This window comes from Acartia tonsa, chromosome 1 (assembly GCF_053477335.1).
Source record: "Acartia tonsa isolate MP-2025a chromosome 1, ASM5347733v1, whole genome shotgun sequence".
Classification (NCBI taxonomy): domain Eukaryota; kingdom Metazoa; phylum Arthropoda; class Copepoda; order Calanoida; family Acartiidae; genus Acartia; species Acartia tonsa.
This window is the reverse complement of record NC_137260.1, coordinates 35,622,582-35,646,398: the sequence shown is the minus strand read 5'-3', so window position 1 is coordinate 35,646,398 and position 23,817 is coordinate 35,622,582. Positions and strand designations below refer to the sequence as shown.

Genomic DNA, 23,817 nt, shown 5'->3' with positions numbered 1-23,817 from the left:
TCTGGACTTAGCCTAAAAATTTACCTTGTCAATTTTTACCAAAAAGTTGGTCAAATTTTACCAAGTTTTTTTTTTTGGCAAAGTCCAAAAATCTGGACTTAGCCTAAAAATTTACCTTGTCAATTTTTACCAAAAAGTTGGTCAAATTTTACCATGTTTTTTTTTTTGGCAAAGTCCAAAAATCTGGACTTAGCCTAAAAATTTACCTTGTCAATTTTTACCAAAAAGTTGGTCAAATTTTACCAAGTTCATTTTTTTTGTCAGAGTCCAAAAATCTGGACTTAGCCTAAAAAAATACCTTGTCAAATTTTACTAACTTTTTGGTAAAAATTGACCAAATTGCGTTTTTTTGTCTAAGTCCGAAAATTCGGACTTAGCCTGAAAAATAGAGTTGTAAAATTGACCACATTTTTGGTAAAACTTCCAAAAGTGGTAAAATTAAAAAAAAAAAAAAAATTTAAATTTAGGCTTCATTGTATAGAAGTCATTATTTTAAAGTACTACAACTGATTATGAAGAGCTGTTTTTTATTTAAAACACAAAAAACGGGTTTTTTTGTTTCGTCAAATTTTACAAAAAAAATGGTAAAATTTGACTAATTTTTTGGCTAAAATTTTTGCTGGTAAAATTTACCACGAAACTGGTATATTTTACCAGGTTGACCAGCTTTACCACTTTTCTGGTAAAACGACTCTTTTTTTATGGTATTTCGTAGAACCTGGGTATAATCAAAGTGTGTGTTTTTTTAGTAAAATATTTCCAACCAAAAAGTGATTAAAAAAAATATTTAAAAAATCTAACTTTGTGATTTAAAGTGAAAATAAGAAATATAGATTTGTGACAAAATGACGACTGTAATAATGATAAACAATGATAATTCTATAATAATAAATTCTTCAAATAATCCGACGGATAGCCCAGCGAGAAGCAATAGGTACTTAAAGATGATCATTTTAAGAATTTATAAGATTGTACCCAATTTTACCCATGTAATGGTAACGCCAAATTTTCATTAACATTATCCAATTATATAAAGTAGTAAGGTTTTTTTTTTGTCTGTTGCGAAAGATCTCGCTTACTGCTAAACCGATATAGTTCTCCTTATCAGTGAAGCTTCTTATAGGTCTTTGGATGGTTTTAGGCTATATTATTTTTGTAAATAAGTCTGCGTATGGTTTTAGGCTATTTTTCTGCTCTTCCATATCCCTTTGAATATAGAGCCCCTAGATGCTAGGGGTGCAGCCGCTAGTATAATACAAATTAAAGACTATATATTTATAACCAAAATTTCAACAGCGCCTTCTGTACTTAGGGATGTCTGTCAGTTTAATAACTCCAGCGATATGACTAGATTTTATTTCTATTTTAAAAATAAAAATATCATCTCTTAATAATAAAAGGAGTACCAGTAATGAGCATTCAAATCCTCGGTCCCCACTCACCTCCCCACACGCAAAAATAACCTCACCTCAGCACAATATACGCTCCCCGCATCACAGCATATGCTCGCCGCACAACAAAATAGACGCCGGTACAAATACTGGCGGAGTGAACGGAGAAAATAGTGATAAGGTGTCGAGTTCGGAGCAGGGCGGCACGGGAAAATCTTCGCGCAGAGCTTCTAGGATTCAAAGGTAAGATTTGTATTTTAAAATATTAGAAAGATAGTCAGAAATTAATAGACGTACTAGCGCCGAGATTCGAACCAATCACTTACTCGACAACGAGCTTATGGACTATGTGCTAAGCCACAGTTGCAAGTTTTCAACTGCACATAGTAACTATCTTTCATTTTGTTTCAACATCTTATCTATTTATGGAGATAATTATTTTTTTTTATGTACATAAAGTGTCTGCAAATGTCAGGGAGGGAGTGGACAATGACATCTCTCATTTTTTGTCTTAAAAGTTCAGGGTCTTTTATCATTAATTGGGTTATGCAAACATTCAGTACAAAAGTTTTTACATCAATTCTTTTAATCTTCAGAGGTATATTTTGTTTATCTCAATTGGCGGTGTAGATAAATTTCTCGTGCAATGTCTTATCCCTTAAGATCCCTGACACATGTACATATTGTAAAGTGTCTACAAATGACTCATTTCCTTTGTAAATCACCCTTTTCCTGGGCTTAAACAAATAAAAGTACGACAAAAATATATCAAGAAAGATAGATGGGTTAAACATTTAAACAAGGATTTAAAAAAAGCCACATAAAAGAACAAATTATGAATATTTATTTATCGTATTGTATTAAAAACATCTTTCCACGGGGATATAAAAATGTACAGTTATAAGATTAAAACCTTTTTCTTTAGCCCCGAGATGCCGAAGGCACTGGCTAAAAAAATTTCTGATGATTGTACATTTTTATATTCTTAGAAAACTGGATATAATACTATGCTATAGATAATAATTCAGTATGGCTGAGAACCGGGCTTTATCCACCGTATATTAATCGGTTTCGAAGCGATATTTAAAATGAATTACTACTTCTATTAAAGTTAAGTCCTTAGTCTTCTCTGTCACTGAAAGACGAATGGATGAACCAAATGACATAAAAGCTTTGCAAGGTTAAAAGACAAACACATTAACAAAATATTTACGACTAATTAAAACATTTTCTTTATATATTGTCTAAGTACCTATCTATATATTTCTATATTTTAGTAATGTATTAGCAAATTTTTAAATCTTTTATTGTTAATATAAGTAGGAAAGGGATGGAAATGTAAATTTTAACCTTAATCAAAAAGAAACCCTACCAAAACAAAGATAAAAACATCCATAAGTAGCAAAACAGAGAAAAAAGATAATGTATGAACAAACAGACAAAGTAATTTATAGATCGGATGTTAAGTGACCATAAAAAAAGAAAAAAGAAAGAATATGTGATAATTAAACAAAAATTCCAAATATTTCTTTTGTAGCATGAACGACAAATCAGGTGAATTATATTCTGGTTGCTCTTTTGTAAGGGATATCCTCACCAAAAATCAGCAGTCGATAAAATCTTATTTACCCCATTGCTTCACGGAAGGAATGAAGGACTGCCTGAGTGGCGGATTGACAAATTTAATTTTAGAGAAGCTTCGTTACTTAAAAAGGTACAAGACTGAGACTGGCAGTCGTTTAAATGTGGTACAAATACAAAAAAGAGACAAGTACTAAAAAGATTTGATTTTGATAAAAATTTTGTAAAATCTTAACATAATGTTATCAAAGTTATTTATCTTTGAAAATATTTTGATTATTTTTTTTTTTGTTAAGAAATAACGATTATGGATGTATCAAAAGACTCATATAGATTAACTGATAGATGGGTATTTTTTATGTTTATGAAAATTCTATTATTAAGATGATTGACAGTCAGAGCTTGGCATGCGATAATTTACAGGCAGCTTGTCTAATGCGTTAAAAATAGCGGCTGGCTGCAAATAATTTATTTATACGCAGCTAAGTGCTGCTGCTGTTTTGGTTGCAGCTTGCTAATAAAAGTATTGCTTTAAGCGATTTAAAATAAATAGAAATATCAATTCAGTTCATGGGTTAAAATGGTGGAAAATGCATAATAATTAATTATCTATTGTCTTGGTTGGCAATTAAGATCTAATTGTTTTGTATTTAGGGACAATTAAAGAAATTCTGAGCTTATTCAATATTTTCAATAAGAGCGAAGCAATTCTTGATTGTGCTTATTTTTAAAAGCAAAGCTTTTTTTTATAATTAGGGTCGATCAATCCGTCCGTCCGTCTGAATCGGATAGATTTTTCCGTTAATTTAGGCATGTTAGAACTGTTCTATCGGTTTCAAACTTTTCATGATGATTCCTTAGGTACGATTTTGTTTTTCAACAAATTTACTTACAATTTTGTTTCGACTTTTATACATTTTTATTATGATTACTTAGTTCTGACACTATACAAGTGTTAATGTTCGTTTGTCCTACCATTTCAGAGCTTCACTTTTACGGATGCTGTCATCCTTATTTATGGATGTAGGGATTATTATATGATCATGAAATTCCTTAGTTCAGCAAACATCTTTTCTTTTATTTTTTTTTGTCTTTTTTGTCTTGTTGTCGTGTAAAGGAGAACCATATAGGTTCAGCGGTTAGTGAGATCTTTCGCTACATGATACATACAAAGACATTACTTAGGGATGAGGGATTTTATATATATCGACTTACTACAAAAGGGGTAATTTTGTTTTTCTTAATTGTTGGACAAAATAATTTTTTTTTTGTGACAGACAAACATATAGAGTAGCTGCGCTTCTGCCAAAAAGATGAATAACTAAGAAATTATTCGAATTATGCAATCACTTTATCTCGACTTTACAAGTACAAATTTTCATATAAACAAACAGTAGAACACCACAAACAATCAATTAAGTACAGAATAAAAAAAACGTTCTAAAATGGAAAAAAAATCATGAGATTTCATTGCATTTGAAGAAAGAATGATTAATTATAGTTGTACTATTTGTTTTGTAGTAAAGTTGTCTAAATCTCAAAATTCAAAACCGACAGTATTTCACCTATGACTTATTACATGATGTTATATCTATCCATCTATCTAATTCATCTTGCTATCTATCCAACTATATAATTCACCTTGCTATCTATCTAACTAACTACATAAATTGATTGACTACAACTACATAAATTACCTTGTTATCTATCTATCTAACTATATAGTTCACATTGCTTTCTATCTATCTAACTATAACTAAAAATGTTGGATATTATCATTGAAATTTGATTGGTTAGTTCTAAACTTGTAGTGTCCAAACTTTTCAACCAATGATTTTAATTACTGGCCCAAATTAGTTCAGTATTTAATCTAATTGTGATTGATTGGTTCCAAACTTATAATGTTCAAACTTTTTACCATTTATTTTATTGTAAAAAAGGGTAATTTTGTTATCATCATTGTGTACATACTTCAATTTATCGTCCATTGTCTTATCCCTTTAGATCCCTGCATCCAACTAACTATCTATCTATCTCACATTATCCATCTTGCTAATCCAAAGATGCGTTGCAATTTTATTCAAAATAAAAATCATATTTTACATCATATTACCCAGAGATAAAGAAGTAACTAAATTGTCATAAAAACTTTTGCGGGTAGCTTTGGGTATTAAGTTGTAATTGTTTTCTAAGAGGTTCTGAGGGATAAGACAATGTAAGATGAAATATTGTATAAAAATACCCCTTCTAAAGACTAAATGTATTGGTTGAAGTGTTTTAGTCTCTGCTAGTTTTAACCTACCATTTCAGTTTAATAAATAAACATGTTAAAAACACTCGAAAATATAAAAGAACACATCAATTTATGTATAAAATTAAACTTTTACCATTCTCTTTTTTCTTGAAAATTTCCTTTCGTCTCATTGTAGATTTTTCTTTATTGCATATTTCTACAGGAAATTTAATAAGGGGAAAAAGAAAGAGAGAGAAGAGAGAAAAAAATATAGAGAATGAGAGAGGAAGCAAGAGAGATATTATTGCTTAATTTTCATATTTCATCTGTAATTTTATGTAGAATGTGCTTAAGTTTTGATTTTTTAGTTAGATGGACATTTTTCTATCTCTCTTTCTTTTTATTCTGTTTTATCTTGTCTACATTTAAGACCTGTTATATCCTCTGTCTATCTGATGTTCTTTTGTCTGTATTTCTGCATTTTCTTTTTTTCAGTTTTTTTAGTTTGTCTTTTTCTATCTGTCTTTATCCCCCCCCCCCGTCCTTCTCTCTCCCCATCTATCTTTCTCTCTCCCTCTTAGTCTGTTTATCGTTTTTCTCCTTGGTTACATGGTTGTCTGTCAGTATGTTTGTCTGTCTTTCTGTCCCAGTTCTCCCTTTCCATATTAGTATTTATCATATCCTAATAACAAGATAGCCAACACAACAACATATATAAATTCCATTTTAGAATCTTTAGCCCTAGGTAATATTGATTAGAAGATACATAAGGACAAAGATTCTGATAAATTATTAGTCGAAAAGAACAGGCAAATATTTGATGGTTCTATTTGATTACCTCACACAAATTTTTAGTTAAAAAATAAAACATAAAACTATGCATTAGGAGTGCCAAGCACACATAGAAAAAAACATGTGAATCATTTATATATTAAAGTAAAGAGATGTTTAAATTAAAGCAGTTAGAAAAAAGATAAGAAGCAGTTTCATTGTCAATGTTGTATATGCTAAGATGAGCCTAGCGGGTATTGGAATCTACACACATAAATCAGACACCTATCTTACGTAGAAGCTTAGTTAGATAATGTTTGTTTAAATACTAGAATAGCCATTAAAACATACGTATATCCAAATTATATAGTTGCTGTGCTCATTGGATGTTCTTTCGTTTTGCTTTTCAGGAAACTTTACTCTCTAGCTGTGAGCTTTCCGTATTTTTATCCATTTTGGACAGCGAAATCTAAGAATGTGATTAGAAAGAGAGAGTGAAAGGTAGAGAAAAAGAGAAGGAGAAAGATAGAAGTGAGAGAGAGATTAGTTTGATATGGCCAAAAATAAATGTTAAAAATTGTTCAATTTTTAATCGGAGCTGTCCATCATGTAAATTGACAGATAAATTAGCAATAGATAGATATATAGACATATGGATAGATATATAAATGGACATTTAAAAAAAAATAGATATATGGACACATGGAAAGATAGATGAATACACAGCCATAAGAATAGATAGATTGAAAAATAGATGGTAATTTGGACGGATAGATACAGTTTGTTTTTATCCAATATGTAAATTGTCCAGGGATCATAAGGGATAAGACACTGGTGATCAATTAATTATCATGTACGATATTTAAAATTACCCCTTCTTTAGATTATTAGTGAAAATGTTTGATTTTTAAATAAATTCTATAGTGCATTAAGGGCAAGGATGTGTTTAATAAACAGTAAGGGCCCAGTAAAATTAACAGACCAATGATGTCCACTTCTTCACTGAAATGAGGGGTAGATAATCATATGATAGATTTATCTTTAAATAGGTATTTTAGGAATAGATAAAAGGGAACAAATTTGATAATAGAAAATATAGATGGAAAGATAAATAAATGGATAGATGAGAAAGAGAAAGCAATATGACAAGCTATTGTTGATAAAAGATCTATGGCGGGTTTTAAAAATTATTTAATACCATAGTGTAACAGAAGATTTTCAATCTATGCTTGCCTGCTTCTGTACTGTTACACTAATCAATTTTAATAACATTAGAAAATACTTTTAATCTTTGACTTTTGTTCTCACCAACAAGAAAACAAATTAATAAACAAGAACGAGAAAAATTAAATGAAAGCGGAGCTGTAATTAGGTATTTAAAAAGCATTCAATATTAATTAAGGAAGAGAGAGACAGTTGTACAGACAGAGAGATAGACAGACAAACAGACAGACAGACAGAAAGAGAGAGAGAGAGTGAGACAGAAAGACGGTCAGACAAACAGAAAGAGAGAGACAGAAAGACAGACAGACAGACAGACAGAAATGATAAGAGTAGCTTAACTATTAAAAAGTAGACAAAGAGATTAAAGATGTTCTGACGTATTTTTCACACTAACATAATAAATTAATAACAGGTCTTTATCAGATATTTTTATAGATAGATAGATAGAAATTAAATGACTAACTTGTTAGAAAGAAGGAGAATATTTAGGTATGTATTGACATTTTTCATCGACATCAACTAATGAATTAATAACATAGATACGGTTGCAGCTGAATTAAATATTTGCGACGTTCGTTTAATAGTGGCTGTGGCTTAGGTTGGCTTATGGTTGGATAGCTGCGGCTGAAAGAAGCTGAGGCTAAGTTTGACTGAGGCTAAATGTGATAAGATACGTACAAACATACAGACGGACAGACCCTAATTAAGAATTGGTTAAAAGAGGGTAGTTGATAACTTTTAGTTCATGGTTTAACAAACAGAAAATAGATGATAATTAATTTTCTTTTGTTCTAATTAATTTGTTAATCATTCTTTTTAGTTTATTGTTGAAGACAAAGCTTTTTTACATCTAGGGTGCGTCCGTTTGTCTGTACGTCTGGTAAAAAAGGTCGGGTGGTAAAATTAGTCAGACAATATATAAAGGGTCTTATATTGAAAGTAATAATATTTTTAATTTTTAGGTAAGAAACTTCAAATGATAACCTATTGATTCTTAATTGTTAAGGTGAGTGGTGTTTTAATTTAAAGGGCATTCCAGAATAAACAAGGATAACAAGTTAACAACATCAACAAAAGCGAAGCTCACAAAGCAGAAACAAAGGTTATTGTAAGGATAAAAGTACTGTCTTTTTAGAAATATTAGAGAACAGCTTCTCTTACATTATGTTTTTATATCCCTTTTTACCAAATAGGGAGAGACGTTGGACTGTTTATTACACTAGTCTTTTAATAAGGTTTTCTTATTCGTTGGCTTAACACCCTTTTATTAAATTTCGATTGGTAGGTTTATTTAGTTGAGTCTCCAACCGTTTCAACCACTAATTGTTATCTATTGAAGGTGTAATTTGGGATGTACATACATCAATTTATCGGCCAATATCTTATCCTTTTAAATCCCTCCCTTTTACAGATTTTTAAGAATTCAAAAAGCAAATGTTTTGGCTTGTGACAACTTAAGCGTAGAAGGGGGGGGGGTGAGCTATCAACCCTAAAATAAACTTACACTAAATATAGTCATTCACATGCACAAAAACACACCCACTCACACACACCCACACACACACACACACATGTACACACACAGAAAGATCAAGTTGACATATTGGGTAAATCATTTTGACATGTGTATGTCAACCATGTAGATGTACGCATACAAGATGGATGCCATGAATTTTGGTCACATTTAGATTATGATACCAGAACTTAAACTTCTAAACACGTCCAAAGTTATATAATGAAACAAGGTTTAAAACTATTGTAATTCACATTTAATTTTATAAAGGATAATGTAACTAAAAGGCTAATTGATTTTAAGGTCAGGTTTTATATTATCAATATAACTAAATTCAATGGCACCCCTAACACACATACAACAGTATAACCTAGAAAGAGAGACAAAATATTTGGGTACTTGTTGTCACAGAGTCATCAGTGACGGCCAGGGATACAGGGATATGCCATGGGGGACAAATTAACTTACCAAGAATAAGTTCTGTATTAAACAAGCACAATTTTGGGCATACATAGTGGAGCAACAGCAACAAGCTAAAACTATTGACATTGTTTTTTTTAAACTGATAAGTGAAACATAAATAGTTATAAAACATATTAATATCATAATATTCTTTTATTGACTGACAGACGGACGGACGGAGTACGGACGTACAAGAGATCATAAGTATCAAGAAATAATTGTACATTCCTTCAAATTTTGGGGTTCTTATTTGTCATGAAATTTGTTCATAAATTATTATATGTTTCAGCAAAAAAAATGAAATTTTGTGCTTTTTTTGCAATAATATAAGCCTATGGTTATAATGCTGGTTAGAGGTCAGCTATGAACACTTTACTACCATATATTCGAGATCAAATTATTGAAAAGGTGTCAACAATATCTTTGAGACGATAGGGGTAATCAAAACTAAATTTTGTACTCTTCCATCTTGGGTGTTTTTAAAGGAACACATTCGCATGCCCTTGCATGCAACATTTTTTGTTTGTATGTGTGTCCGTGTGTGTGTGTGTGTGTGTGTGTGTGTGTGTGTGTGTGTGTGTTTCTGTGTGTGTCTGTGCGTGTGTGTGTAAGTGCGCTTTTGTGTGGGCGGTGAGATTAAGAGGAAATATTAGTCAAAGAGTGGGGGGGCAAGGATACTCAAGTTCCAAGCACATAAATTAATCTTCTTCCAAATATTTTTGCACAATAGCAAATAAAGGATTTTAGTTTTTAAATTTGGGAGTTGATTTATTTCATGTGCTGCAAACAACAGATCAATTTAATTTCACGACCTTTGTCTGGAATTTACACGCTGGGCAATTACCTGTTTATTGGCCAAAATATACCCCTTACTTTCTTTAAAAACCAAAGAAAGTAGGTGCATGTACAAAATGACGGATATGTGTGATATTAGAAAGATGTTAAGAGCAGCTACGCTCCCTCAGATAAGAGTGAGAGAAAATGTCTAAAATTTAGGCAAAGAAAACATTGCAAAATTTTTCTTAAGATTACACAAATTTTAAGGAAATGGAAAGATAGACAAATAGACAGATAGAAATAAGGACCATAGGAAAATTTAAAATAGTCACAAAATGAAACATAATTTTTCAGTATGGCTGAGAACCGGTTTTAATCTACCGGATGTTAATCGGTTTCGAAGCGATAAGGGAAAATATTTTTTAGCAACCATAAGAAAATTATACAGAAATAATTAGATGAAAAGAAAGGGGATAAATATAATCAGCTAAGAATTTGAGAAAAAGGATAAAAAACGATAGAATTAGAGATGAATTATAATAAGTTAAAAAGGTCGGGTTTTAGAAGAACAAGGATGACAACTTGCATGAGTGTCAAATAAGTAAAATATTAATTTAAAGGTATAAACAAAATACATATAAACTTGTCGACAAACTGTGCAAATAAAAGATTCTGTTTAATGACAAACTTGCATTTTTAAGACTTGATTATAGAGGTGCTTTGCTTGTTGTTCTAGGAATCATTGTTTCAAAAATCAGATGAATGGATTAATTATATTACATGAAAGTTGTGTCAAAAGTGTAATTTATGAACATGTTTCAAATGAACGTACGGTTTTTCTGACGTTTATAGAGTAACTAACTGTAATAGAAATTATCATGTAAAGTTTGAAATCGATAGAACAATTCTACTATGTCTAAATTAACGAAAAAAAGCTAACCGTTGCAGACAGGCAGACTGATGGACCGTCCGTAATTATAGAAAAGACTTTAAAAAGAGAAAAAAGACCTTGTAAAAAATTTGCAAATTAACAGCCCACACACAAATACACAGACACACACACAAATACACACACACTCACACAAATTCGCAGACAACATACTTACATTTTTTAATTTTAAAAAAAGTACAGACTACATTTTAAATCCATAAAAATTCTATAAGAATTTTAAAAAACAACTGAGTTAATTCTAGAAATATATTTACTTTCCGATTTTAACTTTAAGTAGCAATAAAGACGGAATCTTAAACTTTTTATAGGTTATCCTAGGCATATGGGGTTTCCTTAACCTAGAATCTGAAGAGTTAGGAAACCTTAAGACTGAAATATTTCAACAGGGCTCGGCAACTGAGCATAAAACGCGCCTAAGCCTCAAATTTAAACCCGTATGTATGCTGTGAACATATTTTGGGTCAGGTTTACAGTAAACTTCTAGCTGATTTCCCTGAGGCTTGTAGGTGGCTAACGCGCGGGCGCAGAGCCCTGATTTTAAAGAAAACGACACAAAGATATTTACTTGATATTTACCAGTTACCAAAGGCAGAAGATAAAGTAAGGATAGATTCATAGATCTGTTAAAGTATCTTTCATATTTGAATAGGGGGGGGGGGGTATTGATTCTATTAAAAGACTCCAAACATTTTTTTTGATTGGGGGGGGGGGGGGGAGGTTATCGTCCCTTTATCCCCCGTTGGACGTCCCTGATCCTATCACTGTATCTCTGATACTTTTGACAACCTGTGTAGTTGTATGTTTATTATATTTACATAGATAATCTAGACATACATCTGTCTACTTTGTTTGTGTATGTGTGTGTGTGTTTGTTTCTGTGTATATAAAATAGATATGCGTTATGTGTGTAATTGAATTCTATTATAATGGATATAATACGCATAAAATACGTGGATATTGTGAGAGATTATCGCATACCCTGATAAAATGTTTATTCCAGCTGGTGTATATAGACCACCTATTCCCCCTTTATGACGACAAAAATTTCCCTGACGCAATATCCACTCATCTATATCCATTTCTATTACATTGATAATGTACATGTGTGTGTGTGTGTGTGTGTGTGTGTGTGTGTGTGTGTTTGTGTGTAAGTACAGCAAAGCTTTTTCCTAATATTAGGGTAGGTCCGTCTGTCTGTCCTTAATTTGACATGTTTGCATTGTCATATCAATTTCTAAATGTTCGTTTGTCCGTTTGAATATATGATCTTGGCTTTGTGGAAATGGCATCCTTGTTTGTGTTTTTATATATTTTCATATGTGTATATCATATATTTCATTATAGAAGAATTGACAGGTTTCTTATTTGTCTTTGCTAAATTGCTATTTTCCATATTTGTAAAATGGCTCGGAGAATAGGTCGAACTTTAGGGAAGTTTAGGTTTTTCGAGGGTGGGGGTGGTTGACAACTATCAAAGCCAATATTTTTAACAGGGGGAAGATTATTTTACCTCCATTTACCTAGAGCTAACTCTAAATTATTCTATGACAAGTCATATAAAGCTATTCATGTCTTTTTTACATTTTACCAGTAACTTGGATTTATATTTAAAGCAGCCTCAGCCGCGCATAAGCCTGAAATTCAAACCCTCTTTTGTGCAAAAAAAATAAAAGAATTGTCTGTTTAGGAACAGGTTTAGACATCTAGCTGAATTTATAATATGACTATTTCGCGGAGTTTTACACGCGGCTGCCGAGCCCTGATTTAATTCAATAAATTTAAATCCTATAATGCGTGTATCATATGTTTCAGTTTAAATTAATAGAGAAATGAAACATTTAATTATTCAATAAATATAAAAGTCTAGATGATCAATCCAAAATAAACAGAGTTTATGAACTTACCCACCACATTATAGGGTTGAAAGCGTTCATATTTTGATACAAAATTGAAGTTTGTTTATTGTGTCTGGTTGACCATTTAGGGTTATTAAATTGATTGTACATAATTAATTAAATATTATTGGCTTTCATGAATTTTTTTTAAGCAAAAATGTTTTACTTTTAAATAGGACTAAAAAATACGCTGTACTAGCAAGCAATTTTATCAAAATTCGTTCTCTTATTAGTTGTTTTAAAAACTTTATGGACTTTTATTAAATTTTTATTTGTAAAAATGTCAGTGTTTAAACTTTTCCACCAACAATCTTAATCTTTAATAGGGGTAATTACTTTACAGTATTGGGCCAACTATAATTTGACAAACCATCCTATTATTCCAAGTTCCAATACTACTAGAATAGAATTTATTCTTGGTGTGCCCTATTCCTGTCCAACATTTGATAGATACAATGTCAACGACGTATATTTATTTCTGCAAAATCATTTTAAATAGATGACACTATTCTATATGAAGTTTTTTTGTTTGTATGTTAAGATTTCGCTAATTACTAAACCAATTATGTTTCTCATTCCACTTAATCTTGGGAGGGTATTTTTTTTATTGAAGTATTGTTATGGTTTAATTATTTTTCATTACCATCCCTAGTCTAGATGCTAGAGGCGTAACCACTAGTCGCTAATAAATTGCAGGAATGTGCATAAAAAAGAAGGGAATTTTTTTCTGTTATAATAATTTGCGTATCTGATAATATTATACATATGTGGAAGTGATTTACACCTGACTGACAAACATACTAACAACTGAATAAATAGTCTATAAAAATGTATACACACACACACACACACACACACAGGGAGCGAGAAATACTTTCTTATAAATAGAAAGATATTTCACAAATCTTGGAATTTTAAGTATCTTGTTTTAACGAGTCATTGAACTGGAAATGAAGGTGCCCAAAATTTTATTAACTCTTATTCTCATTTTCTCATAAAAACTTTATGTAATTTTTTTTAATTTAGATGATTTCGACTGATTTCGAAAGCTGCCTGTAGAATTATAAAATTACATTTTTAGAAGTATTAACAAAATTTCCTACCATAAAATTTTAAAATTTTGAGAAGACTTATCTCTGTCCTTCACATATGTGAATTCTTTTCATCAACTTTTAATTGATTTTCATCAAATTTAGTTCAAAACCTATTTGTTAGGCGTCTCTATTCAATCTGTATAAATCTTATAAATGTTAAAAATATATATTTATACAAATTCTTTTGATTTTTTGCCTAATTAGTGCTGCAAAGAAATTTTATAGCTTTTTACTGACTAAATACTTTTAAATTGTTTAAAAAATGTATTATTATCGATTCCAAAAAATATAATTTTTTATCCTATAATTGTTTCCAGACCTTCATTTGCAGTATCTCTTCCTCCCAGCCAAAATCCAAAATTATTTTTCAAATGCATTTGTGCATTACTTAAAAGTTTCCTTTGGTAGCTTGAAAATTATATGTAAAAAGAAAAGGGATGTACTTTTTAGTTCGCTCAATCCCAAACCCAAGAAAGATAAATTAAACTATTTAGGGACCTACATAAAGTTTCCTTGAAAGTGAGAACTTAATCGGTCCATAAATTTGAAAAGTAGAATAGCCTAAAGCATGCCCGAAACACTACTCTAAAATACTTTAAGGAAGCAAATAATAAACAAATGTATATAAACAAGGATGACAACATCCATAAAAGCGAAGCTCTGAAACGGTAGGACAAACGGACATTAACACTTGTATAATGTCAGAACTGAATAATCAGAATGTGAATGTATAAGAGTCAAAGCAAAATTGTAAGTAAAGTTGTTGAAAAACTGCTTGATACAGGATAATGATTATAGACATACTTACATTTTTAGGACTTGATTATAGAGTTGCTTCGCTTATAATATTGTACTTTGTTGTCCCAGGAATCAGTATATTAAAAATCAGACCAATCAGATAATTAGGTCACATACAAATTTGTTGTTAAAAATGTAAAAAAAATCAACATGTTTAAAATGGACGTACGGACATTCTGGTAATGATTATAGAGTTGCTACGCTTTCTAACTCGTACCTAACTATTACAGGAATCACCATGCAAAATTTGAAATCAATAGGACAATTCTAACATGCCTAAATTAACGAAAAAAGCTATTTAAAAAAGTAAAAAAATCAACATGTTTAAAATGGACGTACGGACATTCTGGTAATGATTATAGAGTTGCTACGCTTTCTAAAACGTACCTAACTACTAAAGGAATCACCATGCAAAATTTGAAATCGATAGGACAATTCTAACATGTCTAAATTAACGAATAAAGCTATCCGTGACGGACGGACGTACGGACGGACGGACGGACGGACCGACCCTAATTATAGAAAAGCTTCGCTTTTAAAAACAATTTAAAGTAATTAAAATGTAATTCTATTCAGTCATAAAATCATTAAAATTTTCACCATTCTTTTACAGTCATTAAAGAAATTTTTTAATGAATTTGATGGTTTGATAGAAAGGTTTTCAGCAGACAATGACTGATAAAAATGATGTTCCTTCCCAATGATGACACACTTATTTACCCCTTCTGTAGATTACAATTAGTTGTTGAAACATTTGGAAACCCAAAATTCAATAAAATCCTCAAAGTTTTTAAACCTTCGAATAAGAAAATGTTCTTATAAAATTTTGGGTACTAGTGTAATAAACAGCCCAGTGTCCCCTTCTCCCTGGTTTTCAGAGATAGATAGATAAGCGTGTATAGACAATGAACAATTGACTAATTAGAAGTAATTTTATGATGATTTGAGGTTAGATTATGGAAGTAAGTTGTAAAAAGATGAAGAAATTAAAATAAGAGATAGATAGATAGATAGAGGGAGAGACAGAAAGAAAGAGGGGGGGGGGAGTTAAAGAATGATAGAGAAAATAATTATCGTTTTTCTATACCTATCTGTCTGTCTAAATACATATCTAACTATCTATTTCTAAATTATATTAAACAGTATTAAGTATTTTTTTTATCTAACTATGCATACAATTATATATCTATCTATTGTAAGGTATCAAAAGGTCAGTACTAAAGAGTTTTATATGGAATGATATGGCTATTTTTATATTTATGCTTAGATCTTTTAAATGTTTGTTTAATTCAACAGAAAAATGTGTAATTTTAGTAGCGTCGCAGCTACATTTTCTAAGGTTATGCCCGTCCGTTCGTTGGTTACTCAAAATGTTTTTCATAAAACAAAGCGTGTCCCCAGGAAGAAAGACTCTAATTTAGACTAATACTAAAAGTTTGGTAAACACGTTCATTCCTTCGCTGGATTAAAAACTGTAGGTACTTCTACTAAATATAGATTGATTCATTCAAACTTTTCAACCAATAAATCTCAGAAGATGAACAACAAAGGAATAGAACAGGCAAAGATGAAAGTAAAAGGCCATGTTTTTGGTAAACGTGCATAAATAGTTTTGATAGAAGGGTAAGAGAGAGAGAGAGAGAGAGAGAGAGAGAGAGAGAGAGAGAGAGAGAGAGAGAGAGAGAGAGAGAGAGAGAGAGAGAGAGAGAGAGAGAGAGAGAGAGAGAGAGAGAGAGAGAGAGAGAGAGAGAGAGAGAGAGAGAGATAGATGTTGCTTATTTTAATACATTTGATATCTAGCTATCTTTCAATCCATTATTAGTAGCGAAGCTACTCTATAATTCACTTTGTCCGTCCGTCAGTCAGTCCGTCCGTAACGCTATGGGGGAAATTGGATTTACTCAGCTCCTATAAAAGATAGAATGCTGAAATTTTTTGACAACATTCCCATCATTAAGGAGCTCAATTGACTATAATACATCATTGGCGTTCGGGCCGATTTTTAGCAGGTTTTAGGCTATTTTTATATTTTTCACATTTTTCTCCATATCTTCAGTGTTTATGGTCCGATTTTCAAAATTTTTTCAGTTACAGATATCAAAATTAAATTTCCCGTCTTTTAAAGGAACAACCATGAAGGCCAGACTGCCTTTTTAGCAGGTTTTAGGCTATTTTTATTTTTTTCACATTTTTATCCATATCTTCAGTGTTTATGGTCCGATTTTCAAAATTTTTTCAGTTATAGATATCAAAATTAAATTTCCCGTCTTTTAAAGAAAACAATCATGACGGCCAGACTGCCTTTCTAGCAGGTTTTAGGCTATTTTTTATATATTTAACATTTTTCTCCATATCTTCAGTGTTTATAGTCCGATTTTCAAAATTTTTCAGTTATAGATATCAAAATTAAATTCCCCGTCTTCTAAACAAAATAGCCATGACGGCCAGACTGCCTTTTTGGCAGGTTTTAGGCTATTTTTTATATATTTAACACTTTTTTCCATATCTTCAGTGTATATGGTCCGATTTTCCAAATTTTTAAGTTAAGGATTTAAAAATTAAATTTTTTGTCGTTTTAATAAAACAACCATGACGGCCAGACTGCCTTTTATCAGGTTTTTGGCTATTTTTATATGTTTTACATATTTCCCCATATCTTTGTTTATTTTGACTTTTTATGGGATATCAGTATAAAAATAATTTTTCCTATTGTTATGAGCATCTTTAATATAATTTACTTTGACCATCGTCATCATGCAAAATAAAACAAGGTTTCATGTCTATTTTATCCAATAAATCTATTCTTGATTTTAGTAAAAACCTTTTAAATCTACCTGTACGTATTCCCATCGACGATTTTTTGTGCTTCGCTACTTATGGATGTTGTTATCCTTGTTAATTTATTAATACTTAACTATCTGAAACAAATAAATTGGTCAAGTATTTTTCTCAAATGTTTTTTGTCGTTTATGATGATAAGTGTGAGTGAAATAATTTATTATAATGTTTATTATACCGTTTTTATCTTTTCCACCATTAAATTTTATAAAAGTGCTTTCTCGTCATTTGCATTGCCCTAAGGATCTCCAAAAGACTGGTCTCTAGAAATTTGTCTGTTTGTCAATCTTTAAAAAAAATGCCTAGCTCCTTTGGCATATCTTAACCAAATTTCAACTTTTTATCTGAATTAGAAAAAAGTCGTCCAATGCAGTAATTGTATCTGAATGTCTGTAGACGAATTGACAGTAATCGTTTTTTTTTCCTTTCATGAAAACTAATCTTATTTGTACAAGTTTCTCCTTAGTGGTTATCCCTTAACTACACTGTTTGCTAACTGTCTATGCAATTATTGTTTGTATGTCTGTCTATATCTTGGTTTTTATGTCTGTCCGTCTGTCTGTCTGTTTCAGTGTTTGTTTGTCCACCCATCAGTGAGTAACTATTGATGAAAAATTGTTAGCTCGGCTCATGCAGAGCAAACTTTACATATTTTTCAATTTAACCTCAAGGGTTAGAGGGATAGGACAATGAAAAAAAAACTTTATGAATTTTTTGAAAATATTAAGAATTTAACCAAATGTAAGGCACAATGCATAACTATTATACATAGGTTAAACTTACAGACAATGGTTTGTCGGTGGACAGGTATAAACTAAAATGATTTTTTTTCTTTCAAATAAATTTACTCCCTCTTTTTCTTTTCCCTCAAATCTTACTCTCTTCTCCCTCAACTCAAATCTTACTTTTTCCCCTCCCTCAGACAAGAAAGACAGCATCCTAAAAGCGAGTCAATCTAGTAAGTTTCTTCGAAATATTAATAAAATTGCTTAAATATAGATACATAAAAGTCCTGGGAATCATCACTAAAAAAATTCTTGATTCAAAATAGGCATGAAGTAATTTCTTAAATGACCTTTCATATCAATATTAAGTTGCTTTTTATTACAAGACATTTCGTACATCAGTTAGCAAATATTGATTTGTTCAAATTTAGGAAACCAGCATCCATAAACGCCATACTGACAAACTTACGGACATACGCACATCATAGAAAAGCTTTGATCTTTTAAAAGGGCGGGAAATTTATTCTACTCACGTTGCTGTGCCCTGCTTGCATAGATTAGTTTCATACACACATTCCATATTTAAATATATATCCATCTGTGTGTCTATATATCTATCTATCCATCTGTATGTCTATATATCTATCTATCCATCCGTATGTCTATATATCTATCTATCCATCTGTATGTCTATATATCTATCTATCCATCTGTATGTCTATCTATCTATCTGCTTGCATAGATTAGTTTCATACACACATTCCATATTTAAATATATATCCATCTGTGTGTCTATATATCTATCTATCCATCTGTATGTCTATATATCTATCTATCCATCTGTATGTCTATCTATCTATCCATGTATCTATCTGTTTGTACAGATTAGTTTCATACACACATTCCATATTTAAATATCTATCCATCTTTATGTCTATATATCTATCTATCCATCTGCATGTCTATATATCTATCTATCCATCTGTATGTCTATCTAATCAACTGTTTGTCTATCTATCTATCTGTTTGTATAGATTAGTTTTGTACACATATTCCATATTTAAATATCTATCCATTTTTTTGTCTATTTATCCAACTGTATGTCTATCTATCCATCTGTATGTCTATCTATCCATCTTTCTATCTTTTTGTATAAAATAGTTTTATACAAACATTCCATATTTAAATATATTTCCATCTATATGTCTATCTATTCAACTGTATGTCTATCTATCTATCTGTTTGTATAGATTAGTTTCATACACACATTCCATTTTTAAACATCTATCCATCTGTATGTCTATATATACATCTATCTACCTGCTTGTATAGATTAGTTTCATACACACATTCCATTTTGAAACATCTATCCATCTGTATGTCTATATATCTATCTATCTATCCATTTGTATGGCTATCTATTCAACTGTTTGTCTATCTATCAATCTGTTTGTCTATCTATCAATCTGTTTGTCTATCTATCAATCTGTTTGTATAGATTAGTTTTATACGCATATTCCACATTTAAACATCTATCCATCTGTATGTCTATATATCTATCTATCTATACATTTGTATGTCTATCTATCTATCCATTTGTATGTCTATCTATTCAACTGTATGTTTATCTATCTATCTGCTTGCATAGATTAGTTTCATACACACATTCCATATTTAAATATCTATCCATCTGTATGTCTATCTTTCCATGTATCTATCTATCTGTTTGTATAGATTATTTTCATAAACACATTCCATTTCCATTTTTCTGTCTATTTATTCAACTGTATGTCTATCTATCCATCTGTATGTCTATCTATTCAACTGTATGTCTATCTATCTATCTGCTTGCATAGATTAGTTTCATACACACATTCCATTTTTAAACACCTATCCATTTGTATGTCTAATCATCTATCTATCTATATTTTTGTCTATTTATCTGTCCATCCATCTATCTATCTGTTAATCCATCGGTATTTCTATCTATCTGCTTAAATAGATTCGCTTCATACATACATTTCAAATCTATCTCGCTATCTACCTTCTTATCTATCTATTTGTCTATTTGTCTGTATGTTTTTCTATCTGTACCTATAAGTATGTTATCTAGTTATCTATCTATTCTAAATAAAAAGTTTGTTGTTGATTTCCCATATAGACTGTTGATAATTATTTCAATCCTTTTCTGGAATTCGTTTCTTATTTTCAGGGTTAACAAGAATGGCAACATCCATAAAAATCAAGCTTATGTATAAAAAAATCAACGCTGGGTAGACTGTTTTCTTATAGCAAAGCTTTGCTTTGCTAAAGATTCAAATTTTCTCTAAATCTAAATTATAATGGATTTTTAATTTGTTACCTAAAGTAGCTAATAATTATTTCTTGAAATTATCATAGATTATCATTTAATTTTTTTTATAGGTATGTTGTTTTTTTATATTTACATCGTCGATAAAGAAGATATCTAATTGAAGAGAGGAAAAATAGTAATCATTATTTACTAGTTATTTAAAAAAATCTTATTAGTAGATAGATACATAGATAAAATTATAGATGTTGCAAGTCTGTAAAAATCAATTCATAGATAGATAGATATACAATCGAAAAGATAATTAGTTAGAAAAAGGTAGTAAATCATATTATCATTCTATGAAATAGATAATAGATTAAAGACAGACAAATAGATAGATAAATAGATAAGAGTATTAAATAAATGTTTACTTTAAAAGGTTAATCATAGCATTATAAAAATATAGATAGAAAGATAGATAAATAGATAACCAATTTATAAAGATAGATAGATAAGGGAGTATTAAGTGTATGTTTACTATAAAAGGCTAATCAAATCATTCTATAATAATTCACCTCAAAAGATTCGTTCGAACCAACCAAAATATGAATTGAAAAAACTGCAAATTTTTAAATATATGACCTGTTCCGGATGCAAAATAGATTCAGACTATATACTGAGATAGAGCTTCCTAGGGGTAGACGGTTCGATTCCCTCACAGCATCACAGAGATACATGATTTAAATTACCCTCTACCAAGTTACTTTCATTATGCATGATTAAAGTGAAGCACTTGCCATACTTGAGCAATTTCTGGTTAGGATTATGGATTTGACATATGATCTGTTCAAATATCAAATATGTATCAGGACGTGGAGCTTCTCTCACAATATTAAGGTTAATCTATTCAAAAGAAAGGCATTCCTATAATTAATATTTTCTTTATTGTATAAATACTTTACCACATACATATGTGGATTTTGGATAGCCTGATATCTAGTTGCCGAAAGTGTACGCAGTTTCCTGAGTGTTTCCTCATCCTAGCTCAATATTTACTACTAGCTAAAAAAGCTTCAAACTTCAAAAAAAAAAATCAAAATTTAAAAAATTCAAATTTATAATGTATAATGTATAAATCGTTTACACATTCAAATTTTGATTTTTTTAAGGGAAGTTTGAAGATTTGTAGCTAGTAGTAAATATTGAGCTAGGATGAGGAAACACTCAGGAAACTGCGTACACTTTCGGCAACTAGATATCAGGCTATCGGATTTTGTAGCTGTTACTATAGATATTAAATATCTTAGGGTAACATTAGAAATATAACCTAGGCTACCCTGCTACTCTACTGTCATTTAACTGTTGTTGTTTTTATTAGAACTCTCCACATATGTTGATTATGTGGACTTATGTAGAGTGCGTATTGGACTTGAGTAGGCCTACAAAAAATTGAATAGTAGTAAAACAGATTTAAAGATTCTAGATATTGTTTTCTTATCTTATAGAATCTAAAGTATTGCTATTACAATGGAAGATGGAAGTCGTTGAAACGTTTGGACACTCAACTAAATGAACTAGGTGGGGGATATTGTAATAAATAGCCCGATGTCCCCTCCCTCCCTGAGCTAAGGACTTAATGAAAATTTTATTTTAATCATGTATTATAACACAAAGACCCAGTCAAATGGAAGAAACATTAAATCTAATTCTTAAAGCAACTCCTGCTCCATATAGACATTATTTGTTTTAATTAGGGGATCTTCGGGGGAAGAAAAAAATAACATTTAAAGCACCTACAATCCTAATTTGAATTCGTTTAAATAAATAATGATTTTGAAATTCCTTCCTAATATAAATTTTGAAGAAGGAACTATTATTCTCAAAAAAAGAATAGATTGGAAACTAGGATGTTGAGCCTGTAGAAATCTGTTTTACTATATTTTTTCTAAAACTATATGTATATATTGACTTAAAATTGATTATCATTTGATTTTAAGAGCCCTTATCTCTCTCCCTGTATAATATATTTAAGATTAAAGGGAGTTCCTAAATTTTACCATTTTGGCCACCTGTATTTAATCTTTATATGTTTGTGTATCTGTCTTTGTCTGTATATCTCTTTTTTTTCTTCTAAATTTATCTCTCTGTCTAAATGTGTTAAACCTGTTAACTAGATTAAAATCAACCTGTTTAGTGTCTTTCTTGCTATCATTCTGTTACTCTCTATCTGTCTATCTGTCAAGCTTTGTATCTTTCTTTCTGTCTCTGTCTATCTGTCTTTCTCTATCTAAGTCTATCAGAATTGCTTTGTATATTTCTTTTTGTCTTCAATGTTACTCATGTTTATATAACTGTCTCTATAATTATGTCTTTTGCTATGTTTGTTGTTAGATAATCATTGCGTCCATAGCATCCAGGGTCATGTATTTTAAGGATGAGGAAGGCAGAGAAATAATCTAAACAATAAAAAAATAGATTTAATATCATGTAGCCTAAACCCATCCTTGGACTAATGTAAAGCTTCCCTTAAGCAAAGTACTCAATCAGTTCAGTAATTGGCAGTAACTTAACAAATTAAATTTATTATTACTTTATGTTAAAGGATAAATACGTTATTAAGCTTTAATATTCTGTTTAATGTATCTATCTATTTAACAATAATTAGATTAGACATTTGGCTGAAAAATATATACAATTTTTAATAATATATCATCTACCTATCTTTCTTAAAATAACTTATCTATCTATCTATTTAGATATACCTAGATTAAGACGTTTGGTTGAAGATATTAACATATATGTGAACATTTGTAAACTATTTACATATGTTATGTGTATGTGTGCAGGATTGTGTGTATGTAGGGTGTGTATGTGTGTGTGTTTGCATATATCTACATAATGTTCTAGTTCATTCATAAGTGATTTAGCTAGGTTTAACTTTGTATTATAGAGGAATATATAGATGAAGAACTGAAGCATAACAGACAGAATAATATATAGAGAAATAGACAGAGACAAATAGACCAGATAAACAGACAGACAAATAGACCAGATAAACAGACAGAGAGACAAACAGACATACAAACAAAAAGAAAAAAGACAGACAAACAAATAGACAAACAGACAGACAAACAGACAGACAAACAGACAGACAAATAGACAGACAAACAGACAGACAAACAGACAAACAGACAGACAAACAGACAGACAAACAGACAGACAAACAGACAGACAAACAGACAGACAAACAGACAGACAAACAGACAGACA

General features: G+C 30.5%; 1 protein-coding gene across 1 annotated transcript in view; it reads left to right on the top strand.

Annotated features, from left to right (window-relative positions):
* Positions 1-753: 753 nt before the first annotated feature.
* Positions 754-23,817, top strand: part of LOC145317872 (uncharacterized) — a 110,788-nt gene continuing 87,724 nt past the window's right edge. Inside the window, exons 1-2 of the mRNA XM_080159153.1 lie at positions 754-934; positions 1,401-1,634. Of these exons, the coding sequence (XP_080015279.1) occupies positions 846-934; positions 1,401-1,634 (323 nt within the window). The 5' untranslated portion in view covers positions 754-845. The remainder of the gene's footprint in view (positions 935-1,400; positions 1,635-23,817) is intronic.